The sequence below is a fragment of the Pholcus phalangioides genome, unplaced genomic scaffold (genome assembly GCF_987345545.1).
Source record: "Pholcus phalangioides strain wild (caught in Gottingen) unplaced genomic scaffold, Ppha-v1.0 ptg000007l_1, whole genome shotgun sequence".
NCBI lineage: Eukaryota > Metazoa > Arthropoda > Arachnida > Araneae > Pholcidae > Pholcus > Pholcus phalangioides.
In genome coordinates, this window is record NW_028301600.1 from 925,047 (window position 1) to 942,021 (window position 16,975).

General features: G+C 36.3%; 1 protein-coding gene across 2 annotated transcripts in view; it reads left to right on the forward strand.

The window, feature by feature from the left end:
• Window positions 1-16,975, forward strand: part of LOC149084778 (grainyhead-like protein 1 homolog) — a 203,733-nt gene that overhangs the window by 89,767 nt on the left and 96,991 nt on the right. For both annotated transcript variants that reach the window (XM_089232525.1, XM_089232526.1), the window contains exon 4: window positions 2,870-3,039. In XM_089232525.1, coding sequence (XP_089088651.1) covers window positions 2,870-3,039 — 170 coding nt within the window. The remainder of the gene's footprint in view (window positions 1-2,869; window positions 3,040-16,975) is intronic.

Sequence of the window (16,975 nt, forward strand, 5' to 3'; positions counted from 1 at the left end):
GAATTTTTCAAAAATCTGAATTCAACATTTTTTTCAAGTGTTTTCTATAAGTCAATTGTTATGAGGTTCATTTTACGACCACATACCGAATAATCATTTTTAGTTTAGTAGTCATGTAGTTTATATACAGGGTGCATAGCAAACGGAGTATGGCATTTTACTATCGAACCGTTGATGCTAGAGGTATACTTCCAATCCGAAAACGTTTTCAAATAACGTGTACTACTCAGGTATTTCATTCACGTTTTAAGGGGTTGTATAGTTACTGAAATAAAAATATAAATTTTTATATGACCCCCCCCGTCCTCTAATTTCCAATTAGAAGTTGTTGTCATGTCTCTCCTTATGCCAAAAAAAATTCTATGTTTCTAAGTGCGATATTCACTGAGATATTCCAAAAACGGAGGAAAATTAAGTAAAAACAGCGTTAAATACGGATAAACCGTTTTACCCGTATTTAACGCAGTTTTTTTCCAACTTTCATCCATTTTTCGAATTCGAATATCTCAGTGAATATTACACTTAGAAACATGGAATTTTTTTTAACATCTTCAACAGAGACAAAGCAACAACTTTTTAATTGGGTTTTGTGGCACACGGGGACTATAAAAAGTTAGTTTTTTTATTTAATAATTGTGAACAACTCCTTGAAACATGAATGAAATGCCTGAGTACTACACGTTAATTGAAAACTTTTTCTGATTGCAAGTATACCTCTAGGATCAACGGTTTGCCAGTAAAAGGCCACCTGTTTGCTATGCGTCCAGTGAAGATATATATAAACCCACACAAAGGTGGCTTAAGCGAGGGTACAAGGGGTTCGGTGCACCCTGGTGGGAGAGTAGACTCTAGTTACAACTTCTGGTTTTTTTAAAAATTTCATACAATACAAATTCGCATTACATCACGCTTTTCAGTCATACCTCGACAACAGAGATGTTGAGAAAACTTGGTGGAATAGACAGGCATTGGGCAACACGAGCTATAGTACACACATTACAGCTGGTGTTAGCCTGGGACTATAATACCAGAAACAAGAATGTAATTTATCAGGGGCGGCTCGAGAGAAAATCTCTACCCTTGCGGGACTTACTTTTGCGCTTCCTGCCTATTCCGTTAACCATATCCTGCGTCAGGGCCCCTAGGCTGGAATCCTTCGTGGGAACCCCTTCTACGGTTAAAGTGTGAAAAAAAGAAAAATGGTAAGAGAGGATAGAGCCCCGGACTGGATCCCTGTCAGCTCTACCCCCACCGTGGGGACCATGTCCCTCCCTCACAACTTATCCCAAAAGTTCCCAACACAAAAACAACTCGCCCCTTCAGAGCGATAATCTTTTTTTGGTGAATAAAACTTTTTTTCACCCATTCGCTTCGAATTTAGCGGCCACAATGGCGGCTCGCATGGCCCAAGAGCCGGTACTCTATCAAAAGAAGCGAGTGTGCATTTTGGTTCCCTCACTAGGTTTTTCTTCAGAACGATCAAATGAAAGCAAAGGAAAAATTCGGCTTCTCCTATCCCTGGAGTACCAGAAACACCTTTGTAAGTTTTTTAATAAAAAATCTCGTTACAAATAACAGGATAACTTGTGATGACTCACCAATAAGTGTTGTTTTGAGGATTATGTTATCTGACATTATCAAGAATAGTGAAATAATTGTGGATAAAAAGCTGGAAAACCTGCTTAAAAAGGCTTTCTTCTGAAAAAAATCAGATTTATCTCGAGGTCCCCTAAACTGAATCCCTGTCAGTCTCTCGCCATGGTCACCTTTAGGGGCGGCATATGAGGTTTCGCACCCGCAGGTAAGCTCGAGCCACCCCAGTTTATGTATATAATTTTACGAATGCTGTGCAAAAACTTCATAAATTCGATCTGAGAAAAATGCGTTCAAGGTTCGTTCCTTGAAAACATTTACACTGATATTCATTTCTTCTTTCTGTTATTTTGAAAAACCAATTAATCGATTGACATGAAATTTTTTGCATTTGATTTGCAATTGAAGAAAATATTTTCTAAAGTCATTTTTAAAAAATATCAACATTTTGAGGCCTCGGAGGTCGCGACACCCCTTAAAATATGTTGGTATCTGAATATAAAAATTATCCTACGATAGAAAGATTCGGTTTCTTATTAAACATGCTGAAATGTATTTCACTGTGGCGACGTGTGGCTTCGCGGCGGCCGTATAATTGATATCTCTTAACCTCTTTGCGATCACTGGCGTAATATTATTTCCAAATGCCAGTGGAATAAATTCAAACAAGTTTTCTGTACTTTCTTTCCCTCTCACTTCACCATCGTGAAGCTTTATAGTAACCCTATCAACAACTGGAGTAGCTTTTTCTCTCCATTCATATATAATGTATCTTTCTATTATATATATAAGAGCGAAAGAGAACGCGTACTTCTAATCTTGGTATGGAACGGGAAGTTTTGGACTCTTATATGTCGATTTCCCGTGTAATAAGGTTATGACTGTGCAACCAGAGCGTAATAGAAATAATTATCGTAAAATAATTTACGATAGCAATGAACAAAGTCAGTCAACTAGAACACAAGTATATAGATATGGAAAATTTCAGTGCCACAAAACGGATTTTAATCGAACGGAACTTGATGGAATCGTTATCACATTAGAAAACAGTTTATCTCAAGAAAGTCCAAAACCGACATTACTGCTAAGACTTCGAATTGTCATTGATTGAATTCATCCAGTTATGGTTTTTTCATCTATTACTTTGTTGTTTAGGCGCACGCATGTAGAAGCGAACCTGGTGTTTTCTGAAACTATTGTAATTCATAAAATGATCATCTTCAAACATATTTTTGATTCTTAACTAATTTCTGGTGATTTTTTTTAAACTTCACAGATCTTCGACTATTCCGATCTTTCCCAGACTCAAACTCTTCTGCAGTCTGACCAAACGGGAGCTACTACTAACGGCAGTAGGCCCGCCAGTTCCCAGTCGGGTTCCTCTCGGAGATCCTGGCACGAATATGGCCGCAGCTCAGAGTCCGACAAAATACAGATTCCTAAAATGTAAGTTTTTCTTTTAATTTATTGAGCATTTTTATAGCTATGAGCGTGTTTGCCTGTCTATGGCTGGGATTATACTATAAAAGTCTTCTAAAATTTGAAAAATTCAATAAGATTATCGGTTGCATTTGCTCGAATGTAACCTACGAACTTTGTTGGTTGAATTTTTCAAGTTTCATAAAATAACTTTTATAAAACTTTTAAAGTGCAATTTCGGCCTTAAGAATACAAAAACTCAGGCTAATTGCCCGACGAGGTAACTGAATGGGTAGAATGAACGCCAAAATTAAAAAAAATTACAAAATTTTATGACCCAGGTATTTATGAATAGATTTCATCTTTTTTGTCATTTTGTGAACAGAACAGTTTCCATTATTTTGAATCAATTATTATTCAATTTCACTGATATCTTGTTATGCGCGCCAGCTGTTTTTAATGCGTTTTTTTAATTGTAAATTGAGTATTAACAATATGTAGAATTTTTTACCGGCATAAGGATAGCATACTCGTACACCATCAAATACACGGGGTAAAAAATTGAAATAAATCGATAGCTACATAAATTTTTTACCATGTTTAGGAGACCTCTTGTAAGAATTATCTGGATCTGAAAATTTATTTCTAGTATTTCAGCTTGTTAGGATTTTCTGTAAGCCTAGACTTATTCCGGCCGTAACATTTTCTCTGTATTCAGTAATGATAATTTGAGTTCTGAAGATGACCGCCACACAATTGTGAATGAAAACGATAGTAGATAACGGAAGAAAATCACGGCTGAACCATCCAGTATGTTCTTGCTATTTAAATATACAGTATTCAGACATATGTAGCGTCTTTTCTAATGCAGGTATTTTGATGCGTAAAACTTGACATATACGATAGACATAGTGGGACAAATCGAGAAACTATCCCCACTTGGATAGGACAACCATAATCTTTTTTTATGGACAGTGTATTATATATTAATGATAATTTTTTTTATGATATATGCTTTTATACTGGGTATTTTGGTGATATTTGACATCCATATTTGTTATGCCACCTCGTTGGGCAATTTGCCTGTTGTGACTTTTGTATTTGGCAAGGGTTCTTAACCTTCTTCAGTCGCGACCCTAAATCAACCACAAGATCAGCTTAGCTTCGCGAAACATGGGACTGTTTGTTTTTCGAAATGAGCGAAATCGGTAACGCAATTAGTACATTTATAAGTGGATTCGAATGACTCATCTAGTAAGCTCCCCCCCCCCCCCCGAGGATCAAGTTTGATTCGTGGCTCAAGAATTCCGAGTTATAAATCATTTTTTCACCTATCATAAATTCACCCATCTCGGAAGTCCCTGCGAATCAAGTTCGGGACGTGACTCTTAGCTGAAAAATCCCTGGCTGTACGTAGATTTTTACGACCCATTTTGGAATAGAATGTTTGTCGCGAGACCCCCCTAGCTCAAGAGTCTCTGGCTATAAGATGATTTGTATGACCCATTTCGGAAGCTTACGAATCAAGTTTGGATCGTCAGTCATAGCACAAGAATCTCTGGCTGAAAGTAGATTTGTACGATTCATTGGAAAGACATTGCTAATAAAGTTTCCGTCTTGACCCATAGCTAAAGAATACTCGGCTGCAGGTTTATACGACCTATCTCGGAATCAAAAGCCACTATGACCGAAGTTTAGGTCACTACCCACAGGTTAAGAATCCCTGGTATATAGGATACTACCCAGCAATGCCCAGGTCGTCTTCAATTACTGGGAGGAGTGAAAAAGTGACAAACAATCATGAAGGAACGAACTGTTATACATAATACTGGCAGGATTAACGACGTGACAGACCATTGTACAGGCATATGCATATCTGAAACGCATTGTTAGGGAACCACGGCAACCAAAGTAAACATTCCGAAAGTGACTATTGTGGCCCAGGGACCATTATTGCCCGACGGTTTTTCGCCTATTTCGGGCATTTGCCCAGCTCTGATGAACTTTTAAAGTAGCCTATGGTTCACAATCCCGGTCCTGTTTGGTATATATGCAAAATTTGGCGACGATCGGTCTAAAATTGTAGATTTATATAAAGAACATACATACTTTCACATTTATATATAAGATATAGTCCATGGGGGGAAAAGAAAGTCAATAAAAATAGTTAAATGTTTGACCACCAGGGGAAAATGTTGCGCTTTTCATTGCAGTTACCGTTTTCCCATGGTCCAAATATCATATACCGAGTTTCAATGGAATACGTCCAACACAACGGGCGTGTATATAAACTGGCACTACTCAGCTTAATTATACTTACACTACTGCAACTTATGTAGCGCCCGTTGTGGCGAACGTATTTCATGGAAACTTGCTGTACACGTTATTTGGACAATGGGAGAAAGATAAGTGGTAAAAAGTGCTATTTTTTACCTGGTGGTGAAAAATTGTACTATTTTTATTGAATTTTTCTTTTCCTTCCATGGTCCATACATCCTATATACCTACAAAATACCTCCATCAGAAAGGACGCTACATACGTCTGAGTAGTGTCAGTTTATTTATAACCACCCTGTATAATCGTCTTGCGCTTATAAAAACATTGACTGCCAGAGTAATATTTTCTGAAAACATGAAATGCAGAAACATGTGAATGTTGCATTCTGTCCGTCTGTGATCGAAGGAACAAATAAATAAACAGTACTGAATGGATGGGCCCTGCGCAAAAAAAAAAAAAAGTATTACTTTAGTTGTCTGAAGTTCCGGCTTCAAGTAGGCGAATGACCCACGTCATACACCAACAACAAAACTTTTCGAATAATAATGACTGTCTTGGTCGTAAAGAATCATTTACATGCATTATCACATTATGTTCGTAAGAAAGAAATGAACGTAAGGGTCATACACAAACTTTTTCTGTTCCTCCTTGCAGTTTTTTTCTTTCGATTTCTGTTTGTGCTTCTCGAGGCAACATTGATTTGCATAATTCTCTGCTCATCCGAATACTGTAGTTATTTTTGGTGCGCTTTGCATTGAACATCAATTTCCGAAGCTTGATTTCGATACATGCTGCTATCTCGTATTTAATATTTCATGTTCGCAGTGGGTAACCACTGGTCGGTTGGGTCAACAGCAACTGCTCTCAAGTTTGAGACTTGCTTATGATGTATTGCCGTTATTGCTAAGGAACGTCTGGAGCTGGATTTTTCGGGGAATTGATAACCACCCGCGAATATACTGTATATATTTTTTCTTTTTCAAGCGCTTAAACCTAGCGAAGCTTTTGTTACTACCATTGGCTCTTATTCAACGGTCTTTTCTGTCCATTGTTCACCATGAGCGAGAAAGAAAACCAGAGATTTGCATATAATAAATATTTTCAGTTGACCTCGGTGCAGATACAGCTTTAACGATCATCGATGACGATGCATCCGTTGATATTTTGATGGATCAATAAATTAATTCATAGTGAAATCGTCTATGTTCTATTCGTCATGTCGAGAAATGTCCCAATTTTAACACAGCAGAAATACAGTAGACACCGGACTAGGCGGGCCGGATGAGTTATTTCATCCTATACATAGGATTTTAACATGGGACTATGCTCATTGGCTCATGTGTTATCCCCTGTGGTGGTGGTCACGTGGAACACATACTGCTGTAATAAATGATTTGGAGGCATTCTGTTTGTTATTTGCGTATCTTTTCTTTGACTTGTGTACGTCAGTGCCACCTATCGGTTTTTTTTAGTTATTTTTTTCAGTCTTAAAAAACATTCCCGTGATCTAGCGATGCTAACCCTGCAAACCGTTTTCTATTCAATTATTTTTCCGGTTTTTATGAATTTTTAAAGTTTCTACGGAAGTTTTGCCCACCCAGTGCATAGAATGCAACAAACACGAAAATCATATATATAATAGTATAAAATATCCATCTGAGCGAGTCATCTCACTTAGACCTTGTTGAGCAAATGGGTTTGATAACTTGTGGACTAGAAGCCAGCATCAGTTTTATTGGGTTGAGTTCACTCGCTCCGGGATGGATTTGATGAAAATATACAAAATAAAAATATTGTGTGGGGTACCTCGAAGTACAGGCGGGTATTTAATAAATGTTATGTATTTCCAAAGTAATTCTTTTCTGCAGTAAATTTTTAAAATAGAAATCCGAGAATGAAAATATCGCACATTTTTTCAAGATAAACGTTATTATGTATAACTGAATTGCAGGAAACATAAGATCATGTACACTGTATAGCAGTGGTTTTCAACGGAACCCCGTGGGATCATTTTCGTTTACTATTATTGCATGAAGGACAGACACATTTAGTGTTGTGAAATTGTAATTTACTATTTGTTTTTTATGATATACAAATTATAAAAAAATAACAGTTTGGATTTCGTGAGAAGTAGCGTGGAAATTTACTTTCGCTACAGCGAGTCCATGGTGCCTTGACCTTCACTAGAGTGGGTCCACTACATCAAAAAGGTTGGCAAAAACACTACAGTACAGCAGCATTTAGGGCTGGCGTCGGTACCAGTAACGTCATGCGTGATCCGCTCTTTGCTACCCTGTTAATTACGTTTGCAATCGCTATACTGCTCATTTTATCGAATTATTTCCAAAATTATCTTTTCGATTACTGTCATTAGTATTTGTATATTTGTTTTTTGGCCTGCTTCGTTCAACCATTTAAAATAAGAAAATTTTGCATTTGCTTATGAGGGAACATCCTCTCTAAGAATGTTTTTCTTCGATTCATTTCAATTGAATCGCGTACGTCACCTTTTATTGAGTTGATTGAAATCCAACTCGAGACAGATAATTTCAGTTATCTTTCAAACTTTCTCTATATATATATAATTTTTAATTGTCTCTTTTTATTTTCATTTGAATTAGCTGTAAGTGTTAATTTCATCATTACCAATACAACTGCAATACAAAAACATGGGAAGCAAATAGGAAAAAAGAACTAATATAAATGTTTGAAGTTATTACTATTATTATTTCGAATGCTAAATATCAAAAGGCATTGTTGCTTATATACTATTTTTTAAATTTAATCCATTTCTTAGTTTCTTTCATCTTTCCCTAATGCACTTTTCATCCCAATTCAAACTTTTAATTCTGATAAAAGTCCTTATCCTTGAATGTGTATAGCTTGTGGACATACATGAGGGAACTCCTTCGTAAGTCTTTCTTTCAGCTCTTTTATAACCCCCTTTTTGGTGGTCGAATATCTCGTGCTCACCATGGAGAGATTTAAAAACTCTTTCGAAGTTATCAACTGTTCCTCTCCATAACTCGACGGCACTGTAAATCCTTCAAAGGATAAAGTATTTACCCACGTGAGTCAAATATGAGAGTACTTGGTCGAGCATTTGGACACCCATATTTTGCGAGTCTCTGGGTCTTTAGGAAAAGTATAAGTAGCTGGCATCCCATGTATTTTTGTCCACCGAGTATGTAGTTCTTGCACGTTGAAATCGCACAACTCATTTGTTTATCAATCACTTTCACAAAACTTGGGTGAGGTGGAAAATTTGTTTTTAATCCGAATAAATCCTACGTTGAAACACTTTTGTTGTCTTCGTAAAGACTACGGTTTAACCAAGGCCGGCATGAGGCGACGAGGCGGCATGATTACAGGGGCTGCATTTTTTATGACGGTGTTTTCACTATCGAACATTTTTACACATCGAGATAATTTTTAAAGGAAATTGCGAATAGATAAATAAGCGCAGGTAAATACAATGCTTTTCAGTATTGAAATGCTATTCAGCTCTTTTTTATTCAATGCCTAATTCATCTAAACACACACTTCTCTCTTGCACTTCCAAAAAGTGCTTAGAGTGTTAGAGAAGCTGGTTTATGAAAAAAATCAGGTTCCTTTTTTTCGTTAAGGATCTTTTCGCTCTTTATCAACATTTTTCCAATTCACTTTCTTTTCTTAAAGCCGGGTTTTCCTAGGAGTAGAAGTTTTGCGCCGTGAGCAGCGTGAAAACGCTGATTGGTTAAAAACCTGAAATTCACGTTTTTTTTTACCAACCGACGTTGTTACGCTGCGCGCTGTAGAAACCTGCTCCTAGGAAAACCCGGCTTTAGCCAGTACAATCCCCCCAGCACAAGTTTGGATTCCTTGTTCCTCTTCTGAGAAATGCCTTTTTTAGCTAACACAATACCAGCAGAATCTCTAGTGTGGTGCTGTGTTGCTCCGGAATGTTCTGACTGCCCATTTCTGTATATCTATATCTGGTCTCTACATCAGGGGTTTCCAACGTGAAGTTTCTCGCAGAGCCTTTGATAGTTATAAGGCAGTTCCACTGAACCCTTGATGATAATGTTCTACAGAACTCAAACAAATATTTGAATATTTATCCAAAAAAAAGTGTATCCCTACTGCCGCCCCAACATCATAGCCTCAGGGCAAAATGACAGAGGGCCGAGGCAGTACCTCTTAATTTTTATATTAAAAATAAAATATTTAATTGTCAAATCATAGCGCCAGATCTTATCTTCTATTCACTCGAGGCATGGTCCCTACTAAGGAAGTGCGTCTGGCAGGGGCTCGAGGTGATTCTCATAAGATGTGATTATATTTTTTTCACACTACAAATTCATATTATGGGGGGGCCCGTGAAGAGTCTGACCTGGAAGCCCAGATTTTAGCCTAGGTAGGGCCCTACTGTGGGGGGGCCATGGGTATATTCACGAATCAAGAGATTTTATTATAACCATCACTAGACGGAAAGCACCCATGCAAGAACTCTGACATGGCTTTGAATGAAATAATCATGATGCTAATAATTGAACCATGGGGTGTACATCTGAGTTCTCGGTGAATATCTCCTGATTATGAAATAAAGAATCTATCTTCAACTGTTTAAATGAGCACTATGATCCCCTATAAGGGTAGAGCTGGCAGGGCTCTAGTACGGAGGCCCGGGACAAACATTTTTTTACACTATAAATTCACTACAGAGGAGGGGCCCCATTGGAGATCTCAGTCTTAGGGGATGCCTCCTTCCAGGGATGAGCACCGAGATGCTCGCAGTGAAAAAGAAACATTTTATTCTTACCTGGAATGTGCCCTTTAACTTTTTCCCCCGAATAGCGGGCACATTGCTCTTTGTTTCACCTGCACAGACATGTTTGTCTACTCACAGAATTTGGATATTTGTGCGGAATGACAAAATACAAGTAGCATGTTGCCGTATACAAAAAGGAAATTTTTTCTGCGCAGCAAAAAAACTTTGTACACAAAAGCATTCCAAGACTAAACGTCCATATTTTGTTGAACTTTTTCCCCATGAAAAAATGGTGCCTTTCTTGGGCACTTTTGTCCTTAACCAATAAACGGATAAAAATAAAATTTTTCATCAGCAAAAATATGCCTTCTAGAAAATCTTGAAAACAATTATACAGTACAGTATTATATGAGAAAATTAGTGAAGTAGAACCCTTCCGACACCTATCAAATAAAACTGTTGAAATTCTTCGATTGAAATTAGCGATCGGATTTTGGTTAATATGCCGCATGGAAAAAGCAATAATATATATTAATTAATATTTTTATAAACAATATTAGTTGAATTATCAACTTTGTCCCGGAATTTTAACAGTTATTTGTATACGGTAAAACAACGTTAGTATAACTCGCAAAGTGCATTATTTATAATTCAAATCAGATAGCTTAGGGTATTTACACTTTGCGAGTTTTACTACCGTTCTCTTAACTCTCACATCTAACAACTATTAAAATTTCGAGGCAAACTTGGTAATTAAATGAATATTACTGCGTATATAATAACTAATATCATATATTATTGCTTTTTTCATGTAGCACATTAATCAAAATCCGGTTGCTAATTTCAATCGAATAATTTCAAGTTTTATTTGATAGGTGGTGGAAGGGTTTCTAGTTCATTGATATTTCTCACATGTAATATAGTGTGATTCTAAATTCATGTGCTGTCGAATCGAAATAACAAAGACGGTAGAAGGTGATTTTAGAGAGTTCACAACAGCACTTCACCAAAAAGAAATATATTTTTCCGATGGATTTGTTATGTGCTATCAACCAATTCGAGGGTGCATATGTACCTTCGGATTGGTTTGGAGTTTGTTTTTTTATTAGTGCACACCCACAAAGGACCATAAAGGTTATGCTGTGCCAAACAATGATCCAGCGGTACAATGACTGGTGATAGAATTTGTGTTACCCATGTTGTAGTATGTGAAGACCTACCACATTAAAATACCCTGCACCCTGGTCACGAGCATTGGCGTAAGCAAGATCGACCTTTAGAGGGGGCACAAGGATTGGGTGAGCACAAGGAATATCTCAGAGTAATTTTGAGCTACTAACCTTAAAAAACCATTTTAAATTAACAGAAATGGATAAAGGTAACATTCACTATGAAAGTATTTTCTTCCGATATTTTTATTTTTCCCTAAAATATTAAAATATTTTCAATTTTTGATCGTCTTGGGGAGGGCGCAGGCCCCATGTTCTCTCCTGCGTACGCTTCTGGTCACAAACGTATGAAATCGAGGATGTTATTTCGCTAGAAATTTTCGCAGCAACGTATAAATAACAAGGTAGGAAAAACTTTATGCTACGCAACATAACAACATGTACGCAACAAAACGCGAAAAATCATGATTTTAAAAACTAGGAGATGAGGAGAGCGATTCGTGGATTTTCGATAAATAAATTTTGTCTTTGGGTTCAGAAATAAATACTAATTTATTAATTTACACGTTTTCTCATAAAAGTGTGCAAAAGCAAATTTAATTTTTTTTAACTTATTTTCAGTAAATTTTACGTAGAATTTTAATGCACTATATGATATATATGTACTGAAAGCTCATTAATCCTTTGAAAAGCAGACATTTTTCCAAAACCCATAGGAAAAAATGTAAACTGGTGCGTCCCACTATGGAACTTAGCTCTCTCTTCAGAAGAGTTATTATATTGATGTAATACATTTAATCTCATCAAAACGTCTTATTCAGAAAATTATCTCGCGACATCTTAAATCATCAACGTTCATTAAAAAATTAAGTTTAAAATTCTTCCAATTTTCAGCAGGTGCAAACTAATGGGTGTAGGGAAATTTTTTTTCATTGAGAAATCAACTTTACAAAATATCTGGACTCGTCAGGGCTAAAATAAGAGGCTTTTATGAAGACGAACTATCTCGTCAATGCCTCTTAAAGGGTTAAAAAATAAAAAAATCGAAAGCTTCCACACGAAATCTGATGCCGCGCACAATTAACTGAATGAAAATGCTGCCTATTTTGTTTTAATGCCTGCAGCAATGTGACAATAAATATGCTCGATCATCGTTTTGTCCCACCACGGTCATATTCTGCACTTGTCTAATTTGATATCTGTTTATAGTCGATTTTAGACGGCTGCGTTCCATAGACATATTAGCGTTTCATAACACATTGAGGGCCTATTGGTATGGATAGTCTATGTTATATGTTTATCGCAATTAAGAAATATATTATCATTGTCGGTAGTTCATTCACAATTCGTATGGTGTTGCTGATGGTGAATTAACATCCCGATGATTTAGAACAGTGATTCCCAACGTGGGTGTTAACGCCCCCTGGGGGAGCGATGGAATGTTCCAGGGGGGCGGTAGAAGCTACGGGTATAACATAGGATCTTATGGGTTAGATTGGGTTGGGGGCGATGGAGGAAAAAATTTCTGAAGAAGGGAGCGATGGGACAAAAAAAATTGGGAAACTATGATTTAGAACTTTACCAATATGATACTTAACTTAAATGTTTATTTGGAAACTGGATTGTTTTTCTGTCGAAACTTAATTTTGCGGCTATGAATACGATACTGAATGAATAAAAGGAGGCTATGAAAATAAGGAAACGCATGATGTATCGCATATCAGACGTTTAGGTGGAGTTGCTCTGACCCGCTTTCATTCTTACCACGTCTTTTTTGTTTTCTACCATTGGAAAGTATTTTAACAAAACGAATCATCCCAGACACGAATTGTTTACCACAATGCATTTAATTTTTACACAAAAATGCGCGTATACTTTTTTTTTTTACTTTAAATATTTTTATTTTTTTTCCTCTTAGAATTTTTATAAAACATACGAAAACAAAAAGTTTTCAAAATAACCACATTGAACAACTTCATAAGCACAGAAGATAGTGAATAAATCATCAAATGACATCGAAACAAGAAAAAACCGTCTTAAGAATAATCATAACACGTATACTGTTATTTTCACAATTTAAATGATGTAAATAACAAAAATATATCTTTCAAGTAATTAGATGTTGGAACATGCTTTAATTTTTAATTTATTTCTATTTTCAAAATCAATTTTATTTTGACTCAACACAAATTGAAAACCAGGAGTTAAAAAAATACCCCTTATTTATAGTTATATTAAGTTAAATCGTATATTTTATATACAATAAAGTAAATGTGTGTTGTCTAGGATGTGTGTGTGAAAAAAAAATTGAAACTTTGCTACAACGATACTCGATAAATCCCTCTACAACGATATTTTTTCAGATCTTGTTTGGAATTGCCTATAGTCCAATGTTAAACTCCTCTCGATACAACGATATCTACGATAAATCTCTCTCTAACGATATTTTTAGGAGAATTTAGCGCTACAACAATATTTTTTATATTTTGCTGAAATTCGTTTTGAATTTAATTTTAACTTCACCCATTTTCGTGCTTCCGAAGGCGTCTAATAACATCGGTAATTTCACCACGGAATCGCCGAATTCACTAAGGAAGTTATTGCTATTACTTTCTGTGAAAGACACAAAAGTACAATGCGATAAACAACCTTACAGGGGTAATGCATCCAACCGAATTTTATTAATAAACCAATCACTGTTTTTCTCGGAGAATAAATGCACACTTTCTGGTGGTACTGACAGCGCTGATTTAAAAAAGATGCCAACAGCAACATAAATTTTATGGCACGTGAAAATGTCGTCCCTCGATATAACGGTAATTTCTTCGACAACGATATTTTTCTTTGGTCCGCGGAGTAATGTTGTATCGAGGTTTTACTTTGCTGCAGTTTTATCGGATACAAATTTTTCTAGAAGTGGACAAAGATATTCAGGTGAAGTGAGATATGTGGCAGCCAATTAAAGCATATTTAGGTTTTTGGAAATTAATGTCAAGTTAAAATACTAAGTCGTTGAATTAAATAAAAGGGGGAAAACTTAATCGCTCTCTCAAAATAAAATAATTTAGGTCAGAAGAAAAAAAATGATTGATGGTGTTGGGCGCACGCACTTCGTTTTCCCAGAAATTTTGTATAATAGAAAAACACATGATCAATGGTTTTCCGTATTTGATTCTAATCACCTTTATTGATTTGTTTCTTCAAACGTATTACAGACAGCAACTTATTTTAACTGTTTCAATTGGTATTCAATCAAAATGAAGAAAACAAACAAAAACGGAAAACAATCGTCCATACTTCATAGTGGTGACTGCGCGTACAAAGCTAGAGGATAACGAATGTGTCTCAACATTGACAAGATTCAAGAAAAATCCTTCGTCTCATGTAAATTGTTTATTTATTTGATCACAGTACGATGCTCAAGAAGAGACATCGTTCATTCGCATGTACACTGTTTCCAAAAGTCTGTCCTTTTTGGAGTTTAGGAATTTTCTCTCGAATTTCTAGAAAAATACCGGGCAAATCATTCCTAAATTTCGGTCATATATATTTTATATTGATTCCATTTCCAGTGAAAATTTAGTCGCGAGTGCATTTAGGGGACCGACAAAAAATTAAATGAGAAAGATTTTGATCAGCCTTGTATCAGAAAAACCAGCAAATGACTTGCAACTTTGAAAAGATATTGTACTTACTATGTGTAATACTTCTGTGCATTTTCGTGAGAATATCACGTATATTCAAAGATATAAATGTTTTCTATAAAAATCCAATTTTTACATCGCAGGACTTTTGCTTGCCGTTTTTTCAACCGATTTCTACGAATTTACAGAAAGCGTGACGCTATACATGAGACATACTGTATAGAAATTTAAAATGTGACATGAGTATTTTCAGTAAATGATTATTTGCAAATGCGCTAAAAATACAATTTTTTTTTCATAATTTGATTGCCAGATATATATAGTGCAACTTATATGAATATTTCAGCTGAATGTCGTGAAAATTCAGAAAAATATACGCGATACTATGATCTGTAGTTTTGAAACTTGTTCAAAGTAACTGAATAAGAGATTTTCCATAAATTGGTATGCGATTATTTGCTGTTATTTCATTTTTGGCTTCAGTTTGCTTATTTTGACATCATACATGCGTGTCATGATAGAACACTTTACATAGCAGCAAATACGCGTGTTCACTCATTTGCATAATTCTGTGGACTTATTCTTTGAAATAATCAAATAATCGCATACGAATTTGTGAAAAATACCTTATTATTCAATTACTTTCAGCAAGTTTCAAAATTACAGCTCATAATATTGCGTATATCTTTCTGAATTTTCATGACATTCAGCTAGAATTTTATTTACGTTCCGCCATATGTTTGAGAATCAAATTGTGAAAAATTAAATTTACATCGTATGCGCAATTAATAATCATTTACTATAATAAACCATTTGTCATTGAGTAATGATTTGTAACATTTTAAATTTCTATCCAGTATGTACCATGGTTTTCTGTAAATTTTGTGAAAATTGTTTGAAAAATGGCATGTTATAAGTAAGTCATGTATGAAAAAATTTCAATTTTTATGGAAAATATTTATCTTCGTGAATATACAAGCTGTTCTCACGTAAATGCACAGAAGCATTGCACAAAGTTATTACAATATCTTTTCAAAGTTGCAAGCAGGTTTTTCTGATACAGGGTATATCAAAACCTTTTTTCTTCTTATTCAATTTTTCGTCGGTCCCCTAGATGCACTCGTGACCAAATTTTCACTAAAAAGGGTGAGTACTAATACACTGGTGAAATAAATTAAGAGAATTTGCATATTTTATCTAATTTCATGAAAAGAACTGAACTGAATGTAAAACCACTGCTTCTAGACAAAAATGCAAATCTTGTACGTAAGCGTACACGTGTGTATAGGCGGAGCCAGTAGAGAAACAGGCGTTATAAGCGCGCGTAAGTTAAGACGCATTTCGTTCGCTAGCACACCTCGGCGAATTTCTTGGTGTTATTTTGCAGCAATCGGTTAATTTCAAATAGTAACAGTAAAAATGAGTAACCACCAACGTTTAGATGATGGAATGAGGTGGCGAATTGTGGGGAGGCTAGAAGCAGGCCAATCTCAAGTCCAGATTTGTAGAGAGTTCAATTTAACGCCCAGCGTCGTGTGTAACTTATGGAAATAGTTCCAGGATACCGGATCCATCGAGAGAAAGCCTGGGCAAGGTCGTCCAAGAGCCCCGACGGCCAGAGAAGATGGCCATTTGTCGATTACAGGGAGGCGTAACAGGAGTGCTACAGCTTCTCAGCTCTCTCGTGACTTGTATGCAGCCACAGGAACCCGTGTTTCAAGGGTGACTATTTCCAAAAGACTTCATGAGAGAGTTTTGTTTGCAAGACCTGCTGTTTGCGTCCCGCTCACTTCTACGGACAGAAGAATCCGTTTATCATGGTGCAGAGAGCATAGAGATTGGAGTATGGATCAATGGGTGACCGTTCTCTTCACTGATGAGTCCCGGTTCAGCCTAAGCATTGATTCTCGCCGTACGTTCATATGGAGAGAACCAGGGACCCGCTACCTACCCTCCAATGTCCGCAAAATCGACCATTATGGCGGAGGAGGTTTAATGGTCTGGGCAGGCATCATGTTGGATGGCCGCACACCTCTACATGTCTTTGAAAGAGGCACTGTGACTGGTATGAGGTATAGGGATGAGGTCTTGGAGCCCTATGTTCGCCTTTTCAGGGGTGCAG